Source organism: Populus nigra, chromosome 19 (genome assembly GCF_951802175.1).
Source record: "Populus nigra chromosome 19, ddPopNigr1.1, whole genome shotgun sequence".
NCBI classification, from domain to species: Eukaryota; Viridiplantae; Streptophyta; class Magnoliopsida; order Malpighiales; family Salicaceae; genus Populus; species Populus nigra.
This window is the reverse complement of record NC_084870.1, coordinates 8997505-9022826: the sequence shown is the minus strand read 5'-3', so window position 1 is coordinate 9022826 and position 25322 is coordinate 8997505. Positions and strand designations below refer to the sequence as shown.

Here is a 25322-nt window from a genome sequence, read left to right as displayed (position 1 = left end):
GGGCAAGAAAAACTTCTTTTTTTGAGAAACAAATAAGAACATATTTTAATGTTAAAACGGCAAAAGTATTTCCAAGCAGCCAGTCAAGTGATGAAATCACTTGGAATTGGCTTTTGCTAAATTAATCATACCCCCTTCCTGCATTGAAGCAACTAGGTAGCAGAATCATGGAGAGATGGACATCTTAATCTCATTTTCCTTTGGAATAAAAGTCTCTCCTAGGATTTCAACTCGTCAAGAAAGACTATCCAGCCTAGACATCGAAAATAACTTCAAGAACATTACACTATCAGAATAACAGTTTTACAAGGCAGACAGATAATCTATACATTTTTGAATTAGCAACCCCGTTGAAGCAAAATTTTAAAATGATCTACAGAACTGAAGTACACATGAACTTCTCACTATGACTTCAAAAACTCCTTCCACTTGAACTTCAGTCTTATTGATCTGTTTTTGTATGAGGAAATGAAAAGAACCCTGACTAAAGCCTCATTGGCACCTTCTTAGTCGTGGTTCTGGCACAACCCAGTTGTCCCTGCAGACCAGTATAGGAAGGCACCGCTGGTACTTCTGTATCGAATTTGGTCCATTTCCTGTCCTTGGCACGAACTAAAGTCAGTATAAGAAGGATCCCCAGAAGAAAAACTGCACCACTAACTAAGAAAGTTTGCAAAGAAGCCAGAGGTGCATAACTTAAACGAGCAACAGCACGAGATGCAGTCAAGGCTATGTTGCACCCAGATAACATGATGAAGCACTGGCTTCTTTATTCACGACTTTATTAAAGCTGAAAACCCAAAAAGCATTCCGGTGGCATATACGATGTAAAGCAAACCAATTATCGATGTATATGTGACTAGGAACTAACTTCCGATTTCATCAACCAATTAAAGCTATTGTGAAGACAGTATTTATCACCCTTCAAACCCCTGCAAGGAGATTTTCTCGAGTTGTGTGGGCCAATCCTCTCCGAGTATCTGGGGATTTGACTCCATTGAGACACGAAAATCCAACATGGATGCATAAACTGATTTTGTCTCTCTTTGCATGTATTTCCCCGGTAACATCTCATTCAAACCAGGAATGAACTGACCACTTGCCTTTTTCAAGTACTCCTTGCCATGCCTCGAACCAGCTAAAGCCATACAAGGCTCAATCAACCTCTTTAAATACGCATCTAACCCGTTATTCAACAGGTTAACACAGTCCAAAGACGCACTAATGCCCTCCATCTCCAACTTTTGCTCCAACCGACTTCTTAATGATCTAGTATCAGGTAGTTCACCACTGTTCAGACAAGTCCTTTTAAGGTGATTATTGCATAAAGAAGCATTTGAAAGAGCTTTCTGAGATCCAAAATTCATGGAAATACCAAGAGGAGCAGTGACCGGGCTTCTACTCTGAACACTGGGGCTTCCTGCCATCTGATCAACCTCTTCTCCATCTTCCACAGAAGCAACTTCCACTGGAGGTCTACTACCAAGTGAAAGCAACTCTGTTGCACTCTGCTGTTCTTGTCCCCTTGCATTCAATTCCTCACATTCTACACTTTGAGGCTTTCCAAGAGGGCCCAGAGGACTTGGGCGGTCCCTAAACTTGCAATCTCGATTAACAGGGGACCTTCCCTTGCGTGGGGAAGAAGGAAAGGCATCCCCATAGAGTGATTGAAGACTATTTTTCTGATATCCATTTGTAACAGTGAGGTTACTTCCTGCTCTTTTAGCACTTTTGGATGGTGGAACTTTTGAACAGCAAGCATTCTTGAGAATGGATTGAATAAAGCGGTTATGAAGATGGATATTCTCTCTGCCAATAATCCCAACAAAAAACTTATCAAATTCACACTTGGTAATCTTTAAATTAAGCAATCCTGTGAGCTGATAAAAGTATTTATCTGCTCTTTGCCGCCCAATCTTTTTAACAATCAAGGATTTGAGCTCTAAAGTATTAATTCGCATAGACATTTGATTGGACACGGTCATTTTCACACCCAAAACTACTTAATCCTCGTTAAAATCTTAACTTTAAAGCAAAGCCCACAACATCACAAGATTCACAACGCTTCCTCGTAAATCCAAACCCTGTACCAGAACCCTATCGGCATCTGCACAGTAACCAAAAACTCATCAAAATTCAAATAAATCTCGCACGTTATTTTCTAGTTCTAATGAAACATGAACAAATCCCAAGTATAAATTTAGCTAAGGAATGCAACTTGAACATTTAAAACAAAGTTACACAAACTGAAAAGATAAAAAAATAAAATAAACAAAGTTAAAAAACTGAGTAATTCAACATTAAATAAACAGAAGTACCAGAAACAAAAATCGATGAAATTAGAAAGATTCAAGCAACAATTCAACAAAAAAATAATATAAACCCGTTTGAGATTTAACGAAAATAAATAACCCAAAAAGTTAATTGAGAATTGAAATGAGATGGCGTGGAGTACGAACCAGACTATGAATTGGGTTTCTTTCTTTTTGTGCTTTCTCTCCAACCATGTAAGGATTTTTCAGGTTGATCGATGGAGTTTTTTTTTTTTTTTGTTAGAGAAGCAGACCAATGTCCGAAAGGGCTTGGGTGGGCTTTGGGAGTCGTTTTTAGACGAGTCAACACACGTGCGGGGGCTTGTTTGTTTGCTGTGTTATATACGTCGGAAATATCTCCTTATTTTCAGTGTATGATATTGTGTTATAAAAGTGTTTTCAAAAATTTAAAATTTAAAAAAATTTTATTTTAAATTAATATGTTTTTATTTTTTAAAATTATTTTGATGTGCTGATATCAAAAATAATTTTTTAAAAATAAAAAAATATTATTTTCATATGTTTTTTAATGAAAAGCATTTTAAAAAGCAACCATTTCTGTACTCTCAAACACTCAGGATTGTGATAAATTTTGTGGTTGTGATTTGAAATTTTTTTTTTGTAAAAAGTACTTTTAGTTGAGGTTGGTTTGGTGAAATATATGTTTGGTTAAAACTGTAGTTAAAATTGAGGTTAAACAAAAGGTAATTTAATGTGTTTGGTTAATAATGCTTTTCAAATTGAAGTTATAAATTAACTAAAAAAGACATATATTAATATTGATAATTTTTAATTGAAATTTTATAGATTTAACTACTGTTATTACATTATGAAAAGAACAATACTTTATATAAAGGTTATTTTTTATTGTTCGATTAAATTATATGCAATTTCATTACGTATGAAATTCATACGACAAGGACTACAATTTTTATGGCTTCTTGAGCGTGCAAAAAAATCAAGTAAAATATCATCGGGAATTTATTGGGATTGTGATCAAATTCTGAAAATGTTACGTCATCATACGATTTTCTTCTAATGTAATCATGTAGTACCATTGAATAATGTCAAACACTATTTTTTTGAATAAAACACAATATTTGAGAAATTTTGTTGGATTTTTTTATTTTATAAGGTCGGAGCCGGTCTAATTCATTTTATTTTGGGTCGGGCCCTGTCAAACCATGAATAGTGGAGACACTCTCTACTATTCACTTTGTAGAACAGTGGAGGTGAAGAAATGCAACGAAGGAGAAGGGAAAAAGCAGGCTACCATGCACGCTTTTCTCCTCTCTGATGGTGCTGCTGCTATTGTTGGCAGTGACTCAAGGGGGTTCTTGTGGCGGTGACAAGGAAAGTAGGCGATGGTGCCCTTTTTTCTTCATACATTGACCTATATTAAACGATTCTTTTTTGTTTCTGTTTCTCCCCACGTTACTTTCTGTTCTGGAAAAACTGAAGTGAGCTATTGTTTGTAAAACTCAATTTTTTTGCTTTGATTAAACCTCGCGTGCAACCTCAATTTATTGTGGGTTCCATCAAAACGAAACCATTTTTTATCTTAACCAAACATATATTTTTATGGCTCAATCTTAACCTCACACATAGCAACCACTAAGAGTCGTTAATGACTCAATTACACAATATGATTTTATTTAAAATTATAAAACACACACACAATAATAATTATTTTATTTAAAACAATAAAAAACTAATATTTTTATTACTTGAAAAATTTATTCTTAATAAAAGAATAATCAATGTATATATGTGAACCATTGAGTCACAATTAATAGAAAAATATATCATGCTAAAAACTCTATCTCTACTTGAAAAAAATAGTTGTACGTATAGTTTTTTAGATTTTGCAGACAACAATATGATTATTGTTCAGAGGTAAAAAAAGAGAGGATGTGTGTATTTTTCTATTGTGAAATCAGTTGAATCTTTCATGTTTTTCTATTCAAATATTATTTTTAATCTCAGATTTATGAATTTAAATTATATTTTAATGATTTTATTTGATTATTTAGTTTCTCATTGGAATAATATAATAAATAAATAAATAGTAGTACTTGAATTTATATTATGTATGGATTATAACACTGCTTGAAAATTATTATGTGGCTGTTAAGACTTAAACCCGTGACCTCCCATGAACAAGTAACTGACTCTCACCACCTGGCTACAGCATAAATATTTTCCTTGCAAGTACACATAAAAATATAGCATATGCTAGTATTAAATAATAATAAAAAATTAAAATTGGTTGTATGCTTTTTAAACTTAGGTTGAATTAAAATTGGTCTAGGATTGGATAGAAACCCATCAAAATAAAAGTTTGGTTAATGAAAATTTTGGCTGGGCTAAATCTTTTATATAGGTTATTGGGTTAAAGGTTTAAGGCTAATAATAATTAGTCAATTAGCCTAATAAAACTGAATTAGGTTATAATTAAAAACCAATCAGAAATTGGGCATTATAAATGAATAATCAATTTGATAACATTTTGAGCTTAAGTTAGAATCCAGGTTAATTAGGTTTAGGTTCGGTCTAATTAAAACCTATGGAAATTGGTTTGGGTTAAAGGAAACATAGCCTCTCTGTTTTTTCTTTTCTTTTTTTGCCTAATTTTTAAATACAATAAATACATGGACTTAGACTGGTATAAGAACCTTAACCCATGAGATAAATAAATTGATTTAAATTATAACAATTGCATCATTTTTTACTCAAAATTAAAACCATCCCAGATCGATAATATATATATATATATATATATATATATATATATATATATATATATATATATATATATATATGCCCTTGGGCTTCCCTATTCCTTCATACCTTACATGCCCAAAAGTCAATTCTAGATAAATTTATAAACATGTATTGATTATGTTTAATCAAGATTTCATAAAGTGAAATCATAATTGTTTTAAATAAAACCCTACTCCTTATTGTTTTAAAGTATATATAATTTTAAATAAAACCCTATTGTGTATTTGAGTCAATTAGATATTTCCTACAATATAATTTGATTTTATCGTCTCCTTTTATTTACTAGCATTCGCATTTTCCCTATAGAAGCATGATCTAAACGGTGAAAACTGAAAACTCATACAAGGGGTGTTCCAGTCAGCAGCAGTTCATTGAAAAGTTTTCTCCAAGTATCACTTGGATGCCAACAGGAAAATCACCGAGCACAAAATTTCTCTCTCAAAAGCACTAGAAATCGTTTCCAACTGCCAGTCGTGCAAATATTGATCTCAAATCACGAAGGCTCAAAGCTTGTTTGTTATAAATTTAAACACGCCCTTTTCTGCCGTAAAGTTACTTGGTGGCAAGAACTGTTTTACAGAATTTCCAAGAGCTCATTGTGAAAAACTCACCTAACAAGACATCAAAATACTTTTGCTCTTCAAGGACATCATATGGCACTTTATGATAGAAACAGTTTGCAAGTCATGAAGATCATAATCTTATTTTATAAATTAGTGGGAGTATTGAGCAGAATTTTGTGTATGATTACCAGTACAAAAATATACAAAGATTCTCATTCGGATTTTAGAACTCCTTCCACCAAAACTTCACAGCTTTCCTGGCCCAGTTCTGTTGATGGCAAATCAGAAAGAAGGCTGACTGAAGCCTCATCTGCTACCTGCTGATGTGGATGTAGGAAAACCGAGTTCTCTTCCCGTGATGTGTTGGAAGGCAATCCCGGTTCTTCTGTATCAAATTTGGCCCATTTCCTGTCCTTGGCATGAACTAAAGTCGGATATAAGAGGAACCCCAGAAGAATAACCACACCGCTAACTAAGAATGTCCGCATAGAAGCCAGGCACATAACCAGAACAAGTAACAAAGCAGGAGGCAGGCAAAGCAGTGCTGCACCAAATGTTTGCAGGGGAACTTTATAAGGCCTATGGAGTTCTGGCTTCTTTATCCTCAATTTTATGAAAGCCGCAAACTCAAGGAGCATTCCTATAGCATATAAGAAGTTCAGAAATTCCAGGATTTCCTGAAAACTCATCCAAGACAGGAAGATTACTCCGGTAGCAGAGCACAAAATGCTAAAGGTGGGAGTTCCATATTTGGACCTGCAGAAACACATTAAAGCACTCAAATGATGTAAATTTTTCCATTTTGAACAAACTTTACACAATATTTATGGTCTAGTTGATTATGTTTGAAATTTGGACCTGGAAAGCATAAATGGTTCGATCAATTTGATTAGGAACCCGCATCCTTAAGGTGCACTAATAGGGCTTATTTGGCCAATATAACAAAACTTGAATTTCAAATACTGAAAAATAAATTGATGCGCAGCATTTATGCCTTAGCATCGCCCTGATAACATTGTCTCGGAAATAATTGAAATAGATCATGGCGGATATTTTGCTTGTGTTGCTTCATAATAGATTAATTTCCAATCAGAAAGAAAAGCAGCAATTATTGAAATTCAAATCAGTGAAGAAAAAAATTGAGACAGATTGACTGACCTTGAAGCAAATATAGATGGAAGCATTCCCATCTCACTCATACCAAGAAGTTGAAAAGCATCACCACTCATTTCTGCTTCAAACAATCCCAAGTTAGACATAGCAGCAGCTGCTTGGATCCACCATTTGAGCCAAACCCCTCCAATCAACATCCCAACTTCTGCAAAGTACCCATCACTCCATTGACTAGAAGGCGACTTCAATGCCCCCGTGCTAGCAAGAAGTGGAATTAAGTATGAAGAAACCACCAAAATCACAGCGCCAAAAAGTGCCTTTGGGAATGCCTTGCTAGGGTTTTCAACCTCCCCTGCTAGAGTACTAGCCTTATCCCAATAATTCAGGTTCCAAAACATGCAATTAAAATATCCCCTCCAATCTACTTTCTTAAAATCTACAACTAGCCATTGTTTAGGCCTAATTCGAGGAATGGAAAGAAGACCCATTACAACAAATGGACAAAGTGAAAAAACAGCAAGGGAAACTGCTGAAAATCCAACAATATGCAGACCTCTGTAATTCAAATATGTCAAAGAAACTGTAATGCCTAAAAGAGAAGGAATTCGAGCTATTGATTGGTTAAAAATAGGGAATGAATGTTTCAAGTAATCAAGAAACAACACAGGGTAAAGGGCATTATCCATAACCCCACTAAACCATTTCCAAAATCCTTCTTGGAAACCCCAGAAGGGACCAAAAGCTGAAGATATCCAAATAACATACCCACCATTCCCAGGGAAACTTGTGGCAAGCTCTGCTGTGACTAGAGCTTCTGGTATACTCCAAATTAAAGGGAATATCAAGAAACCAAGCAAAGACAATAAAGGGCCACCTCCAGCCCTCACAGAATCCTCTACACCAAATGGACCCCCCGATACATCATAGAATATCAGAGCAATAAGAGGCAATAGTGTTAGTTTTGGACTTGTTTTAGCTTTGTTCTCTGCATCACTTCCCTCTTCACCCATCCACACGGACAGGATCTAGAGGAGGTTTAAACTGGGACCCTGGACTTAGTTTAACTGGGTTTCACCTAAAATTCAGATCTTTATGGATCTATGAAGGTAGTTTCTCCATACCAATTGATAAAAAGTAAAGAAATTACCTGTCCCTGAAATCTGAATTTCAAGATAAACAAAGTAGAACTTCTTTTTCTAATTAGATCTCTAGATGCAAAGAACAGAAAGACCTGGTCGCCTTGTCTTTGTAAACCCGAGAATTTGTGCTCCCACGTCACGTTAACTTCTCATTATCTTTGCATTGGTGGCTTCCTATCAATCGTTTTCCCATCTTGGAAACGCGAGGAAGGTAGACCTTTTGGAGGGGTTGTACCCCCACTCTCCTGCTTGCAGGGAGTCAGTGGGGTATAATTTCTAGGGATAATTGGTTCGGATATTTATATTAATAAAAAATAATAATAGGTGCGCATGACAGTATTAATTAAAATAAATATAATAAGAATGAGCTGTATAAATAAATATTATATTTTATGATTGGAGTGTAGTGGACTAAATAATCTATTTTATTTTATGTTTAGTAGGTATAAGATAGAATAATATACTATAAACAATTATATTTATGTTTTGTTTAATATTTGCAGTGTGGATTATAATATGTATTCTAACTTTAAAAATATTTTTTTAATATAATGAAGAGATATATTTTTTTTTGTAAAAAATATTATTAATATTATTTTATTTTAAACAAAATCCACAATTTTTAATTTAAAGTTCAAATATATTATTTGAACATACCTAATTTTGATCAACAATTCATGTAGGCAATAAGCAATACAATGAATTATTTAGTAGGTGGTCCGGTGGTAAGAAATTTGCTTTTTCTGTGGTTTCAAGTTCGAGTTTTGTGGTTGTAAACTTTAAGGCTTACATGGTCGTTAACTTTAAAGCTCGTTGGATTAGTTGAGGTACATATAAAATGATCTAGACACCCATTTTAATAATTAAAAAGAAAAACCTACACAATATCAAGCAAATAAAAGTTCAACATGCCTAAAAAAATCAACATTAAAAAAAGAAGAAGAAGGGGGTCTTTTTCTTCGTGAAGTCATTCGAAACAAGCAAACAAAAATAAAATCTTTTTTTCAATTTAAGATACTGATTCTTCTTTAAAATTCTCAAGCATCTCTTTTAACGTTTAGCAATAGCAACACTACTGAAGACAAAAATCCTAGTGTATGTCTCGTCGAGAGGCATAAGAGACATCATTCTTGTATAATGATAATTCAAAATCTAATATACTTGGTAATGAGATCATTTGTTGTGGATAGTAATTAATTATATGTTCAGGTTAATATATATATATATATATATATATATATATATATATATATATATATATATATATATATATATATATATTGGAGCTCAAGAAGTAAGGATAGGTAAAGGGTGTTCACGGTCCGGATTCCTCAAGAAATTCAATCAAATCAAGAAATGTTATTTCTTGATAATATCACTTGGATTGAACAAAAAAATCAGTTCAAAACAAATAATTGGTTTCGTTTGTTTTTTTTTTTTGAATTAAAAACTAGAAAAATCAAAAACTAATTTAATGTGTTTATTTTTACTATTTTGTTGGTGGTTTCTTTGTTGTTTTTTTTTTTTATTTTTATTTTGTGATGAGCAGAATGAAGAAGGCATAAAATACCCAAGACGGGCAAAACAACTGAAAAAAAGAAAGTCACATGCCCATAAATTTGGCACCCATAAAAGACAAACTATATCAGCCTTGTCCCCGAAAACCACCCAAACCACTAGGCTATTGAAAAATATAGTTTCTCCTTCAACAGACATCATTTAAAATACAGTTTATCCTTTTGATGAGGCTTAAGGTTCCTGAAGTTAGTGATTTTTTAATAAAAGATTATCATAAATAAAAGAATAAGATTTAAATTTTAAAAATAAAAATGTTTATTTTTTATTTGTGTATAATAAATGTTACGGGAATTAAAGCATAAATACTTACAAGGAAGAAATTATGAACCTCTTACCCGTATAGCTCATGAGATATTTGTAATTCTTAAACTTTGTTGTTTTGATGGAGTGGAGGAGTTGGAGAGTTATTTTCTCATGTTGATATTAATGAGAGATAAATATCTCTATACAACATTAATGAAAGACAAATATCTCTTGTACATCATTAATAAGATGAAAATATGGTAGGCTATTGAAAGAGTTTTTATACACCTGTACATGAAATGAGACAAATATCTCTGACACAAACATTTCATGTTAAAAGTCTTAAGAATAAATAAATGGAGCCTTATGATTCTAACATGGGCCTATAACAACCTCCATAATAATTGGGCTTGGCAGCATGGGTGGGTTTGACAGCTCGCTAAGCTCACATCCACCTGGTCTCAGCATATGGCTGACCCAAGAGATACTGGGTTTGGCAGCTCATTAGACCCATGTTCACTTGCATTTAACACGTGACTGACTCCAAGAGTATCGAGTCTGTTATATCGCTAGATCCATGTTTACTTGAGCTTAACACATAAATGAACACAAGTATATCGGGTGTGGCAGCTCACTAGGCTTACATTCACTTCGGCTCAACACGTGACTGAACACGAGTACATTAGGTTTCATAGCTCGCGGGATCCATGTTCTTTTCGACTTGGCTCGTGGTTGACCTAGGGACACGGGGTTAGGTAGCTTGCCAATCGTTTGTCTATTTAGGTTCAGCAAATGGATGGATCCAAGCATATTGAGCCCTTTTAGACAAGGACTTAGACTTATTCACGAAACTATAAAAATATTGACTTGTCATCATTCAAGTAAGAAAAAAAAAGCTTTAAGTTCCATTTCATTTTCTTTTGATTAAAAACAAAATGGAGGGGAGAAAACTTGAAAAGTTGTTTAAATTACAGGTAAATTATGATTTTCATCTTTTCTTAGCAAGTCTCAATAAAATAAAATGGTACCAACATATTGAAAATTGTTTAGATTACAGGTAAATTATGATTTTTTTTCAAACTAATAAAGACACTGCAAGTGGTTGTTTATCAATATAACATGTATGTTTTAAAAAGCATTTTTTCATAAGATACTAAAAGAATATCAAAATTAAAAAAAAAATTCAATCAAGGGTAATCTAGTTTTTTGCTTTTTGGAATAAGGAATGCTCACAAATTATCTCACTAATGTACTATTTTCTTTAACCATCAAAATGTTTCCATGCATTTTTTTAAAATACTTTATCATTCAACTAGCAACAACTATCTCTAATGAGTTCATCAAAACTTTATATTGAATTTGAGCTTTTCATAACTGCTATGAGTATATGTGTCCATGCATAACTATAGGCTTTATCTTTGGACTTGGTGTTTCGTGCAAAATAAGAGACCATTTAATGATTAAGCTAGCAACTCATAAGAGGGAATGAAAGTATAACCAAGAGAGCTCACAAAAGTGAATGGTTATGTGTGAAGTCATGTTCAATATGAAGTTCTTAAAAATTTATTTATTAGGTGGCTAGAGGTATTTATAAATCTTGGTTATGTTAGCTTACCCGTGAAAAATTTAATAATAATAAAAAATAATTACTTTTTCTTATAGATATTTTATGAAAAAATAAAAAATAAAAATTATTGGTTGTTGTGTTTTGCTATGTTATTAGTGAGAAAATTGGTGTTTGCAAGTTATAGAAAAGACAGGTACTTTTTAAGAAAACAAGTTGGTAAGGGATAGCCATTGACAAGAATGCTATGCAAAGGTAGACGTCATATTGACAATCCATGCGCAAGTATAAACGGTGTCGAACTGACTTTCTTTGAGGTATTGATTGTGTATTGTGATGTATACTAATCACTGGGATTCTTAAAAATTCATGGAGGAGGATTTGGTTCCAAAATGGTTGGGACGATGCCTAATTTGAAGTGAATGCTTGTCTGCCTAGACTATAGAGTTATCCACTTGGGATGGAGAGGAGTCCCCTAACCCTCTCTTAGCAGTCAAGAGTAGTTCCTTGAACACGGGAGTAAGATAGATTGTATATTAATAATGTTCGTGGAAGATGGATAAAGTTTTTTCCATTTCCTCTTATTAATTCAAAAATAAAGACTGAATTGAATAATTTTATAATAATACATTATTCATGCTAATTAATTAGCATATATTGTTCACGCAGTGTTGTATACACTGTTCTGGTCCGACCAGTTCCGGTTCAAAATAAATATGCATTGAACTAGATTCGACCCAGTAAAATAAAAAATAAAAATGATTTTTTTATTTTTTAATTATATTTTATTCAAAAAACTAGTATTTTATATTATTTAATGACCCATTGTCAGATGTATTTCATATGTGATGGAATTATAGATAGTTTAATGAAATAATAAAAAATATTTTATATAAAGTATTATTTATTTCATAATGTAATAACAATAGTTAAATCTACAATATTTAAATTAAAAACCATCAATATTAATATATATTTTTTAAAATTATTTTATAACCTCAATTTCAAAAGTATTATTAACCAAACACATTAAACTACTTTTTGTTCAAACTTAATTTCAACCACAGTTTTAATCAAATATCTATTTTTTTAAACCAACTTTAACTAAAAATATTTTTTATAAAATAATTTTTTTAAACAACAATTACAATAGCTATCATAATTCCAAACATATTTTTCGAATAACAAGGTCTGCTTTCACGACATTACAACCCTTTTTATTTTTTATTTTACGCTAGTTAATTGACTTCCTTTTATTATTATAGTTAATTAGTTACTACTCCACTGGTCCTTTTATAATTTTTACCTGTCTCATGTATTAGCTAATAAATGAGATTGATTTATTGGTTAAGACGGTTTGCTGATTTCTTTGACCTTTTGAGTTAAAATCTCGACAGTCGACACTGCTTGCTCTTTTTTTTTTTTTTTTTGATTTTATGAGTTAAAATTCTGGTACCAATATCTAGGAGAATTTATTATTTTTTTCTAAAAACAATAGGCTAATATGAGAAATGATTTTTAAAATCATCGGAAAAAAAAACTCAGTCTCAATTGATGGATTGAGGATGAGTTTATTATTTTATAGTGTTTTTTCTAAAAAAAATAGAATTTATTATTTTTCATAGTATTTTTTATTTGAAAGTAGAATAATAAAAAAAATTCAAAAAATTTAGAAGCACTGTACAACCAACTGTAAAAACAAACAAACCCGGCAAACTGAAAAACATTTTCACAAGAAATGACGAGGGATTCCCATTTTAAGAGAACCAAACATCATCCTTCCTCGGACTCTCTACACTCCCGCCCTCTCGTGTCTGCAACAACACCGCCCTCTCGTGTCTGCAACAACATGTCTGACAATCCATTGCAGCATCTCTTTCAAAAAGTCTCAAATTGCATCCAAACCCATTTGGCTAATTTCACAGGCCAACCTCAGAACCCATCTTCATCCACGAGCAAAAACACTATCTTCTCTCTCTCCCCGCCTTCATCACATCTATCATCCAAAATATACCCAGCAAACAGAGACACTTCCTCTGTCCAGGCTAAAGACGTTCTTAACAAGGTAACCCCGTTCATTGTCTCGCCTTACATAATCATTAACCTTCATCAAATTTGAATTTGAGTTTCCGATATGTATGTCTGGTTGGTTTCTATGGAAAGGAGGTTAAACCCCGCAAACTGTTTGGCAAAAGTCCTGAAAGGATTATTGTGTTTTTGAGGATTAGTTTTCCAGCATAGGTTTCCTCTGCACAAATTAGACTATTAAAGGAGAACTTTAAAGCTTGCAAAATACGGACAGAAGTGTCAAAAACTAGCATAGAATTCCTCAATCTCATGTAGTTTTTAGTTGCCATCTCTTGGGGCTTCCATTTATGTAAACAAGTATGCTTGATTAAACTTGTATTATCTATCTGTTCAGGGAAAGTCTGCTGCTCCTGTGACTAAAGAAGAGCTTGGAAGAGCTACTTGGACTTTCCTGCACACGCTTGCTGCCCAGGTGCTCCCAGAATGCAGCTTTACTCCTCTAAATGCCCTGCACATTTATTTGTTGAAATTTAACCATTCTATTGACGATACGATCCGTGGATTTATTTTTAAACCTTTTCTCTTTCAGTATCCTGAACATCCAACTAGACAGCAAAAGAAGGACGTAAAAGAACTGGTAACTCTTTATACTAGCTTCCTGCAATATTTCTCACAGTGACACTATTTGTCAAAATAACTATTCCAATTTGATGGTAAACACATGAATTTATTTTTATTCTTCTTCTTCTTCTTCTTCTTTGTTTTTTTTTTCCTTTTTTTTTGAACTGGTGAATTTATCATTCTTGAGCCTACATATATTAAATTTGTCTCTCAATTATTAATTAGATGAGCCTTGGATGAGTCTTGTCGAAATAGTAAATCAACCAGGAACAATCCATGACACAGTAAGAACTTAGAGAGAGAACCTTGTTAATGATATTAGAAAAACCAAAGTTGATCTTGAGTACTAGTCTATGATTTGTCTTGACCAAAGAGCAGGCGATTCTGTAACTTGTCCCGACCAAAAGTGTACACCTGTGGCATGGGCAGCTTCTTAGTAGCTGAATCATGCCCTGTTCTACTGTTCTAGTAGTTGCCAATGATGTGACCCAACTGTATTTAGACCTGGCCAGCCGATCTTGAGGTCTCCTCTGTCATCAGTTGCATTTTCTTTGGACATGAACAGCCCATTTTAGAGGAAGCGAATATGCAAATGGCACATTCTTGTGTGCTTGAAAAGCTCAAGCTGCCTTGCCATTGTGGTTCATTCCATGTATAACTAGATGTGTTACATTTCACTCCTCATTCAATCCCTGTTCATCCTGTCTAAAATTGAGCCGATGCCAGGTTTTAGGTCTGAGATATAACGAAAGCTAGTGATTTTTTCTGCTAAAGAAATAAATGGACCGTGTACCTTTTTTGTTTTATTAGAGTGTTTATTTATGTGATTGCTTCTGTTTTTAACGCAAACCACAGAAAATAACTATTTGATAATAGATAAAATATAATTTACTGCTTGTGAGATCCAGCATAATTTGTGGATCCATTCCAGTATGCTTATAAGATTTTTAAGATCAACTAACAGGATTGCATTGGCATTCAGATGGCAATTTTATCTCGGATGTACCCTTGCCAGGAATGTGCAGATCACTTTAAAGAAGTTCTAAGGTATACCCCCCCTCGCGCACCCTTTTCCATAATGGTGTGTTCCAGGTGTTGTCTACTGTCGATGCTCCCTCTTTATGAAATGGTTCTTTTCTGCACATTGCTTCAGTATACTTCCCGTCCAATTTCTCTTTGATACTCTGCTATAATGGACAGTTTATTGCATCTGATTTCTCCATTATGCTATAAACTACAAAAGGGGGGGATTTTTACTCTATACGACTAGCAAGCGTCATTGAATAGCCTGCATTTTTAATGGATAGTTTACTTATGGCTGATATGTGTTTGGCAGAGTAAATCCTGTACAGGCCGGATCTCATGTTGAGTTCTCGCAATGGCTGTGCCATGTGCATAATGTAGTTAATAGAAGGTAAGTTAAGATGTCAATTCTACCTTTGGTCTTGATCGTAGACAAACTGCTTAACGACCCTGGCAAAATTATGTATTCTTGCTAACATGTGGGTGATTTGAACAGCCTTGGTAAACTAGTATTCCCTTGTGAACGAGTTGATGCAAGGTGGGGCAAGCTAGAATGTGAGCAACGTGCATGTGATCTACAAGGAACTACAAATTTCGATGAAGATTAATGTACATCTGTACTACAGTACTGTAATTGAAAAACCATGTTACGAGTTAATAGGTTAATACACCTTTGTCAATAACGGTTCATGGAAGGAATATCCATTTGATTTTATTGGCTCAACTTTTGATTCATCATTTAGATGCAAGACAAAGTTTAACTCGGTAGGCTTTTCAAGGTTCCCTGTCTCAATTTCTTTTCACGTTCCATCGAACTTCTTACAATTAATCCATCAAGGTGGGCCGTGTAACTGAGGAAGTCTTGCCTAGGCTGACCTCAACGCTCTTAAAGCTTGATAGTTTGTCATAGCAGCAAGAGAATTACTCTTGTAAGTCGGAATATATAAAATGAAATAGCTTTCAATGGATGGTAGCAAGATAAGAAAAATCAAATCATTCACGAACTGCTTGTCACCAAGATATAATCAAGGTTACTTGTTTTGCATTTTGATTCAACAGTAACATAACACCCAGTTAAGTTCCAACCAACATGGAACCCTGAAATACAAGGAGGGGAAGGAAAGAAAAATAAAGAAGAGAACCGCTGCCAGAAGCAAAGAGACAAAATTTGGCTGAACGATGATGGGTCCTCAGCTTGATTACCCCGTGAACTTTCAAGAGAGAACCCCAGCCTGGATTGCTAAGATATTAGTTTAACTGTCTGATGATGCACCACCCTCGGCATGATTACCCTTTGAACATTCAATCGAACGAGATGGAGGTGCCTCACCAAATTTCAATATATAAGCAGTCTCAGAAACAGGTTTCAGTTGCATAATCACTCGAGCATCTAGATACGAGTTGCAAGCAAAACACCAAACCGATAAATCACTGTGATCAAAAGCAAATCAAATTCAAATTTTATTTTTTAAAATTATTAAAATCATCTAAAAACATAAAAAAAATTATTTTAAAATAAAAAAATTATTTTTTAAAAAAACAGAAACGTAAAAACAAACAATTTCGTGGATGGAAAATTCTCAAGCAAACCAACAATAACCGCCACAGAATGCAATACTCGCATCGCATGCCATACCTGTAGCTGAGAGCCAGACAATGGCTGGTTTCATGAAAATGCTGCAACATATGCTTGTTCACAAAACGGCTGCAAAGTACATCCTTACACGACAAGCATAACCAGTTCTCACTTGGATGTTGGCACCTTAAAACATGTAATCAAAATAATTTCAACAAATCAGAAATTCTCGAAACATCTGATTTGTCTACAAGAACTATTTTATTTTTATTAAATAAATAAATAATAAGTCAGGGTTTGAGAGAGAGCGTGAAAAGATTACCTGTTGCAAGGAGTGTCGGGAGTTGGTATGTGAGCAAGATCAGACGACAGAGAAGCCAAGTGATCACATGATGTTCGGGCTTCGACCCAACCCGATTCGGCACCGTACATATCGTTCTCGTCATCTTCAAATCCCGGCTCCTATTGTTATTCACAGAGCTTGGTTAGAATATAGAATCTAATGCTTCGAAAATAAGATTTTTAACAATTCTCTATTTGGGTTAATATCTAGAAATTGTAAGATATTTTTGTAAATCTTTTAATTTTTTTTCTTGGGCTTACCAGAGGAGTAGAGGAAGAGGCACCGGCTTGATTTGCCATTGAGGAGTCTGTCTGTATTCCGATGTTGCAGTTTGTGATTAAGGTTTGCCAAGAGGATGCCTGAAACGACACCATCTGCTGTCACGTGCTCACGTACTGTTAGGGTGAACTATATTTTAGACCCTGTAGATTCAACAACATTCCACTTTGCCCCCCGTAGCTCACAATTTTCCAATACTAAACTTGTAGAGTTGTAGTTGCCAGTTGTTCTTTCAGTCTTTAACCTTTATTTCTTTGTTTTTTATATTTATTTTATTATTGACTTTTAATACTATTTTCTTGAATAATTATTTTCTTATTTTTCACTCAGTCATATAAAATAACTAGTTTGGTTAAAAAAATATAATTTTTAACTAAATTTTAATTTATTTATTTATTTTAATTTATTGTTCAAATAGACATATTGTTAATAAAATATTGAAGGTTTGGTCAAAATAAAAAGTGAATAAATAAGAGAAATAAATTCCGATGGAAGAAAAACAATCTTCATTCCAAAACTTAAATCATTGAAGTTGTTTTAAATATATATTTCAATAAAAATAAAAAATATAAACATAAGTTTTGAAAATAGATCCGCAGTATCGGGTGGGCTGGTAACACTAAAGCAGCCAATAAGCAATAATCTCTTGTAAATAATCTAATTTACTTCCATAATAATATCAAAATTTATTTGGGAGCGGATCAATACAGAAAGGGCAAAAAAACCTTTGTGAATCCTACAGAGGGCTTCGAGTCTCTGACCCACAGCTCTAAGCTAGTACTCACTCTGGGCTAAATCACATAAAGGCCCAAACCAGACAATCCTACGGCCCGTCTGACACACCAGGAATCTAGGGTTTTGTAACGCCACTATAAAATGTCACTTTCCTTTCCGAGCTCAAAAGCGCTCTGCGAATTCCATGCTTTCAAGTTTTCTCTAGTGGCTCGTAAGCTTTAGCGATCAGTAGCAGAAAGGATGGGTCACTCTAATGTCTGGAACTCTCACCCCAAGAACTACGGCCCTGGTTCTCGCACCTGGTAATCGATACGAGAAAATGAAAGTATAATCTGATATCAAACCTATCTTGTTTACCTTATGAAAAAAAAAGGGTTCTATCAGTTTTCCTTCTTATGCTTCTTCACTGTGCAGTTAGTTTTGAAAGATTGCTTTTTTATATTATTTCTAGGAAATTGTCCTGTTGTTGTCATGTTTTGATTATGTAACTGGGATCTATTATTGTTGTGTTTGGATATCCCAGAAATAACTATTTCCTGTTTTGGATGATTTAGCGTTTATGAGCATTATCATCCAGTGCTTAAAATGATGGTTTTAGCTATTTGGTCGGTAGGGTTTAAGTTTGAAGTTCGATGGTTGCTAAAATTGATTTTACCAATAATTTCTGTATAGGGTTTCAAAGGGGATCCATGTTGTAAATGTCTTCTTATTTTTGACACGGATGGTTTAGATAGAAGCATGAGATGTTGGTTTGTGGACTCTGATGTATGTCATGTTGTTTTTTTGTTGATTTATCAGCCGCGTGTGTGGGAATCCCCATGGTATTATCAGGAAGTATGGGCTCATGTGCTGCAGACAGTGCTTCCGTAGCAATGCTAAGGAGATTGGATTCATCAAGGTAAACTCATTGACTAGCCTTTCGTAATCTAGTTTGGCTGTAATATAGTTTGGCATGTTAATTGATTAGCCTATGGTTTGTTGATAATCGTTTTCATTCTATGCTTATGTTCGTTTTTGCAGTACCGCTGAGGAAGAGCTGGGAGCTCGTGACCCCCCTAGAAGAGCAGAAGATAGCTCGCTTTTGTTTTATGCAGTACAAGATACCTCGTGTCCCACTAGACTAGCAGGAGATAGCTCCCGTACCACTAGACCAGCAAATGTGTTTTGCGCAAATATGATTGATTATAATTTTTATGTTTGAATTAACTATTAAGACAATGTTTTGGTTAGTTGATTTGCTGTGGAACTTGGATTGATGTTGGAAATGGAATATTTTCAAATAATCTCCTATTGCATTATCGGTGTCCTTTTCATAATTGATTTGTTCTAATCCAAGCGTTTCTTTTGAATTCTCTGGTATACACCTGTCCGCATCACAATGCTTGTTAAATGATCTGGTGGCAGCTGCCATCTTTGGGTACTGAGATTTTACCATCATTCTGGTACTTTAATCATGGTTTACAGCTGGTAGGGTGCACCGATCCTCGTATAGTTTGTGAAGAATAAAGGCGAGAGGCTGCATTGTAAACGTGGGTGAACATATCAATGGCCTCTACTTTTTTTTTTTTCTCTTTCCTACTTTCCATGGTAATGTAGGGGGTGATCTCAGGCACTTTTTTGAAGCAAGTGGAAGATTTATGCCCTTCCTTGCTCTGCGAAAAGTACATTTTGAGTCTGCTCAACTGTCAAATATTACATAGTGTAATTAAGAGATGTAAGGGTTGCTATGACAAACAAGCCTTTGAGCGAACCTTGTTGGATTTCAGTGGGTGTTGTCAAATTTCCCACTCTTTTCTCCCTCTGCTTGATCCTGTTATAAGGTGAAAATAGAGGGTTCAAATGCATGCATGATTCATGGCGTGATCTGTCAGGAGAATGTGGCCTCTTCTATGCTATCCAGGCAGATAGGACTCTTTAATGTCTCACTCGAGTGCTCAGCGAATCTTGAATGTGTGAGGCATGCAGGGAGGACTTACTCACCAACGCGATCTCGAATTCGTGCCAATTTTTTCCGGATTAATAAATTGATTTCACTTGTAAATTAGCATCTACAAAACGGAGCAGGTTAGAGACTATATCCTAAACAATACTGTAGCAAATCAAGCTCTCTACAGGATTATTGATCAAGTCTTCTCGGAAAATTGCTTCCGAATGATCTAAATCCTTCCCAGTACTGAAAGATCCTTAAGGATCCTCCAATGTATACCAGAGAGTTTTTTGCCGAAGATGATCACTGGGAAACTGAGTTTTTTACTGAAGATGACAATCACTGCGAAAGGGGAATGCAGTATTATAAAATGCTTCATAATTTTAGAGAGCTAACTTTGGAGTTCATATGTATAAAAATTGCAAAATGTGAAAGGCAAAATGCTTGAATTTTCTCCTGCAAAGAACACACGCGTCGTTGTCAGGTGTAACACTGTTAAAAACTTCTATTAAAGAGAAATTGATGAAGAAAACGAAGGAAGCTCATTTCAGTTTTCAAGACTGTTTAGACTGATGACCAATGTCTTTTCGACTGTCTGCACAATTCCATATGCCTTCCTTTTCCACAGCAAATCGGCACCATAAAGTCCATAATCACTCGATTCCCCTCTCTCACAGGTAAAGGGGCCAACTTTTAGAGTTACCAAACAGCAAACCCCCTGTTAAATTGTTCATTTTGCCACTGGCATTTAGGGAATCTCAATTTGTTCATTTGTGATTATTGACATGGCAAGGATGTCTGTGTTTGGATTCTGGGCTCTGATCCTCCTTGCTGGAACTGCCTGTTTGTCTTCCACTTACTCATCTTCTCATGGTAAGCTCTATTAACCCAAGTTTTATATAGTTTCATTTTAGTACTTTTATTTCATTAAATTTGATTTATCTTTTCGTATATATATTCTAAGTAAATTTTCAAGAGGTACAATTATAATTTGTTCGCTCCTTGTTGCCATATCTCCATCTGTTTCTCTGCCACAAGCTTGCTGTATTTGTAACAGTTGTTAAGGTAGAAAGAAGTACAGAGTTAGAATGCTTTGCAGATGCATCAATATCAATAATTGAGGCATCACTATTTTTGTTTTGGTCATCTCTTACAAGCTAAAAAGGAGAAGAAGAAGAGTTTCTTGATTTTCATGATTGATTTAATAGCACTAATTCATCTAGTTTAGGCGACTGTATATGGGACTCACTTTTGGTTGCAAAACCCTATTCTAGTGATGATGAACTTTCCCTTGCGAACTCCATTACTATTCAAGCAATGAGTCCTTTGGACCACTAGGCCATATCACTTTCTGTTCCCAACAATTTCCTTTTCACCGTCCATCATCTATGCATGTGCCTTGCGATCATAAAGTAAAGTAAGTAATCACCAAATGTTTTCTTTTGATAGCAAGGTTTGCAATTAAAGGACCATGATCTAGTTTCACCATTCTTACTAAGTAATGTATTCAGAATTATCATTAATTTATAGAGCTAAAACTTGAGCGGGTCAGAGAAAATTCTTTTTGGCACTTAAACGTTGTCGATCTTAGGGGTGTTTAAAAAATTAATCCATCTATAATGGGACTCGATTTAAGTCGTGAAAGTTAAATAATATGAATATTACAAATAATAGTGAGTGAAAAAAAAACTTAAGAAATTGATATCATAAGTTGGGTGACGGGTCTAGATTTTTAAAACCGGATCAATCTAACTCAATTCATATTTTTTTTTTGTTATATTTTTTTTTATTGCAATTAATTTTTTTATTTTAGCTTATTTATTCAAATGATCATACCCATGAAAATTAGTAATATAAACCCAACACATAAATATTTATAATATTCAAAAACAAATTAGCCCAACCTAATATATTTAACCCACTCAAGTTTTAAACAAAAATTAAACGGGTAGGGTTTTAATTTATAAAATAAATTAAATATAATTTTAAGTTCAAACCCGACGTAGCTATATCCGTTAACAATCCTATCCGATTTTTTTGTAAATTCTCACCGCGTGTGTATGAAGATTGTACTCTAATAGTGTAAAATTTATTTATTTACTATCGGTTCTCTAATCTCACTTCCTCAATTCACTTTGTCGGTGCGGAGCATGTCACGGTTTGGTGCTCTTATCATAAGAATTCCCTATCAATTATCATTACCTTTTCCTACCATTAGGTATTGTATGATTAACATCACTTTACAGCGGGTGCTGTCCTCTCCATTTTAGCTGCTTAACAAGCACATATGCTGCGGTCCTGATCCTGATGATGCTAACATCTTTTTGTGCTATCATGTAGAACTTAGGTTTGCGAATTGAGCAGACTTTGCTCACTCATGACATGCTCTGCACCGACAGACATAGAAGCACCAAACCGTGAAAGACTATAATCATCCATGTAGAGCTGAAGAGAAATTGCCAACTTTTACTCAGGTCATCTGTTCTTGATCGCATTGCCCTAACCGGACGTGAGCAGGGACTGATATATCTTTCTATATAGGAAACCTGACCCAGGACAATAATGATTCCTGATTTTACCTCACACTTGCCAAACTGGACCACTGATAATCATGTAGAAGATAGGATTAGCTGAAGTCCATTTACTCTGGTGTGTCCCTTGAGGATGATTGAGGACTAACCTTTTCTTGTAATCACCTTATCCTTTCTTAACAAAATCAGGCATATTATTTCTTCTGGTTTTCATGATGACACGCATTAACACGCCACAGAACCCATGCAAAGTTAAATTTGTGCTTGCCAATCTCGTGTTACATTTCACAAATTCTTATCAGAGCATGTCTATTTTCATGTACTTGTACTGCAATTATTTACCTGGATCTCAGGTTGAACTTTGCACGGGTCTAAACTTAATGAACATGTCAGGTCATGGCTCTGCATAACCTGGTTGCATAGCTGGAAGAGCTCTGCACCAAGTTAATATAGTGGTCAGCGGTCCTACTTTTCCATATTAAGGAAGATGTCATATGAAATTGATTATTTCGAGCTCATCGGACTTTTGTATCATGACCTGTGACAAACGAAAAAGTTCAAATTCTTAATTGAAGTTTTATACCGTCTCTTTTCTGATCATTTCTGTTTTATCGAATTAAACCCAGATTTGAATTTCCCCAAAACTGAAGATAGCATAACAGCTACAACATCATTCAAAGAACCAAAGGTATGCTTCATTCTGTAAATTCCGACTCAACCCTAAATTTACTCTGCAGATGAATTTATGAAGCTGTCAAGAAGGCATTGGTTTGTGCTGTTGCATGTAGGCTGCGAAATCCAGTATCTTTAAATATATTAGACTGTGCTAAATGTCAGATTAATGGATTCTCTGGTTATTTATTTTCATTTCTATATTTCCAGGAAGGATGCTATAGTCAGCGCATTTCTAGTGAAGAGATTCAGAAGGACAACATAAATATGGAGGGCTATAGCAAGATCGATCCAGCTCCGAAATCTACTGCCACCATAGTATCCAGACCAATCGAGCATGGCACTCCTCTCATACCTTACATTCCAGGACCAACACTGCTGGATCACCCGAAGCAAGGCAGGTTGAAATCACCTCCTTCGCCTGCTTAACCATTTTATCACCAGCCAAAAACAAGTCCTTACATCAGACATGGTAGTTTTGAAATACGGAGCTATTTCAAAGTTGAGGTTGTTTTCTGAAGTCTTACATCAGGTAGTCAGCATCATAAGCTGTCCTTAGTTTGTTTGCTTGAATAATGAAATCTTGAAGGCAGACATATATATCGCATCGTTGCAAAATTACTTGTCTAATGCTTGTTTTTGGCTTTTTGGTACAAAAGGATGATCTACTTAACAATTCCGAAAATGGCACTCGTTTTGCGTAGTTAAAACTCATTTATGTGACTCCTGAAACTGAAACCTTCTAGCAGGCATTAGTTTGCTCTCATTTAGTGCCCAGACATCATTCAAGCTGGTAAGGTGTAGCCTAGCAGATCTTAACAAATGCATGCTGTAGAGTGACCTTAAATGGTCACATACACTGAAATCACCAACATGAAAAATAAAAGCACAGGCATGCTAAAAGTGACTGCAATAATCTCCTTCACCAACCTTCCTGACTATTGTTTCTTCTCTTTCAAGGTAGTTTGTGTGCCCCTTTCACATTTCTTAATTTCTAGCACCAATCAATTATCTCTATCATTGAAGTACACATCTGGAATTCTCATGAATGCTTCATCTCTCCAATTGGAATATAATTATACCACATCTTCTCCTTTTCTTCACCATTATGGTTTCTTGTCTCATGGATTTAACTGAGTTTTGGACCTTATCCTCTTTACCTGGGATGCAAATCCCTGAGAGAATATAATTGTGTCATCCATGAAACTTTTGATAATACAAAATCATCTAGGCATTCAAGTAGCTAGTGCATCTTTAACATCTTACAGGCACATGCTAAGCTGTTTATTTAATAAGCTACTGAAATAAATTACTTCAAGATATGTTTTCATTCCTGCGTGTGGTCCAATTGAAGATAGAAAAATACTGAAGGGAAGTACTTGTGAAAACCTGCAGGTCACCCATCATAGGTCTAAATTGTAATGGTTGAAAAGGGAGGCTGTGTAAATTGTCCGAAATGCTGAAATCATATCTTGTTTCCAATGTTTCTTTTCGTTTTCTGAATCTTTCGTTCAAAGAAAAATACAAGGCACATTTTTTTAATGCATGCACAAATGACTTTCCCCATGGTCACGTTTTTTCTTTTTATTTCATCTCCAATAACAAGTAGATGTGAGGTTGCAGCGGAAGGGAGCTGGAAAGAAACTAGTCCAGACAAAATCATACTTCCAATTATATTATCACTTTCAAAGGAGGTTACCAAATTAAACAAACTCACTTAAGTGGTTGTATTACTTTTAAATTAATTGTAGCATGGAGTATATTTTAAGCCACATGCCTTCCAGAGTTCTATTATCATCATTTCTCTGTACAGCCATAGCTTAGCAAACGGAGTTAAAATACATCATGCTCATCTTCATCTTCAGATGAATTGTAATGGTGATTTGGCTTTCAGACTGTTTCCCAATAGTATATTAGTTTTAAAATATATATATATATATATATATATATATATATATATATTTGTACACATAGGAGTCGCTAGCTATGTGCAGTAAAAGTCACCTGTGGAATACAAAAATAACTGCAGCTAATCAAACTATATTTTTGCGTGCAGTCGCCGCCCCCTTCCCCTGGCGGTCCCCCTTCAATTCTAGTAATTTCTCATGGTGAGGGGTACAATTTTATTCATGGTCCTTGTAGTTTGTGACTTTAATGTCTAGTAAACCAAACTTACAGTGCCATGATGAACAACCAGCTAACCAAAGCTTTGGTCGTGGTGTTCTTAGGTTTTCCAAGTTGTCTTTATTCATTAACCATTAATTCGTTTTTGGGTTCTCCAAGTTATTTCA

The 25322-nt window shown here is 34.6% G+C and overlaps 6 protein-coding genes across 6 annotated transcripts; 3 read left to right on the top strand and 3 right to left on the bottom strand.

The window, feature by feature from the left end:
• Positions 1 to 267: 267 nt before the first annotated feature.
• LOC133679421 (uncharacterized) lies at positions 268 to 2622 on the bottom strand. Its single transcript, XM_062102017.1, has 2 exons — positions 2460 to 2622; positions 268 to 2107 (listed from the first exon to the last, which is right to left on the bottom strand). Exon 2 carries the CDS (start codon positions 1983 to 1985, stop codon positions 918 to 920), a length of 1068 nt encoding a protein of 355 aa, XP_061958001.1. The 5' UTR covers positions 1986 to 2107; positions 2460 to 2622; the 3' UTR covers positions 268 to 917.
• A 3150-nt stretch (positions 2623 to 5772) lies between these two features.
• On the bottom strand, positions 5773 to 8198 carry LOC133680396 (probable polyamine transporter At3g19553). The gene is made up of 2 exons (XM_062103316.1): positions 6818 to 8198; positions 5773 to 6415 (listed from the first exon to the last, which is right to left on the bottom strand). Exons 1-2 carry the CDS (start codon positions 7780 to 7782, stop codon positions 5872 to 5874), a joined length of 1509 nt encoding a protein of 502 aa, XP_061959300.1. The 5' UTR covers positions 7783 to 8198; the 3' UTR covers positions 5773 to 5871.
• Positions 8199 to 12998: 4800 nt separating this feature from the next.
• LOC133679579 (FAD-linked sulfhydryl oxidase ERV1-like) lies at positions 12999 to 15692 on the top strand. Its single transcript, XM_062102216.1, has 6 exons — positions 12999 to 13361; positions 13719 to 13796; positions 13914 to 13961; positions 14928 to 14992; positions 15282 to 15359; positions 15465 to 15692. Exons 1-6 carry the CDS (start codon positions 13035 to 13037, stop codon positions 15574 to 15576), a joined length of 708 nt encoding a protein of 235 aa, XP_061958200.1. The 5' UTR covers positions 12999 to 13034; the 3' UTR covers positions 15577 to 15692.
• Positions 15693 to 15947: 255 nt separating this feature from the next.
• On the bottom strand, positions 15948 to 17275 carry LOC133679580 (uncharacterized). Its single transcript, XM_062102217.1, has 4 exons — positions 17148 to 17275; positions 16867 to 17006; positions 16605 to 16730; positions 15948 to 16399 (listed from the first exon to the last, which is right to left on the bottom strand). The coding sequence occupies exons 1-4, from the start codon at positions 17259 to 17261 to the stop codon at positions 16222 to 16224; spliced, it is 558 nt and encodes a 185-aa protein (XP_061958201.1). The 5' UTR covers positions 17262 to 17275; the 3' UTR covers positions 15948 to 16221.
• Positions 17276 to 18041: 766 nt separating this feature from the next.
• Positions 18042 to 19184, top strand: LOC133679644 (small ribosomal subunit protein uS14z/uS14y/uS14x). Its single transcript, XM_062102304.1, has 3 exons — positions 18042 to 18203; positions 18700 to 18799; positions 18922 to 19184. The coding sequence occupies exons 1-3, from the start codon at positions 18142 to 18144 to the stop codon at positions 18928 to 18930; spliced, it is 171 nt and encodes a 56-aa protein (XP_061958288.1). The 5' UTR covers positions 18042 to 18141; the 3' UTR covers positions 18931 to 19184.
• Positions 19185 to 20249: 1065 nt separating this feature from the next.
• On the top strand, positions 20250 to 23649 carry LOC133679955 (uncharacterized). Its single transcript, XM_062102699.1, has 4 exons — positions 20250 to 20505; positions 20622 to 20701; positions 22986 to 23047; positions 23242 to 23649. The coding sequence occupies exons 1-4, from the start codon at positions 20408 to 20410 to the stop codon at positions 23458 to 23460; spliced, it is 459 nt and encodes a 152-aa protein (XP_061958683.1). The 5' UTR covers positions 20250 to 20407; the 3' UTR covers positions 23461 to 23649.
• The last annotated feature ends 1673 nt before the right edge of the window (positions 23650 to 25322 follow it).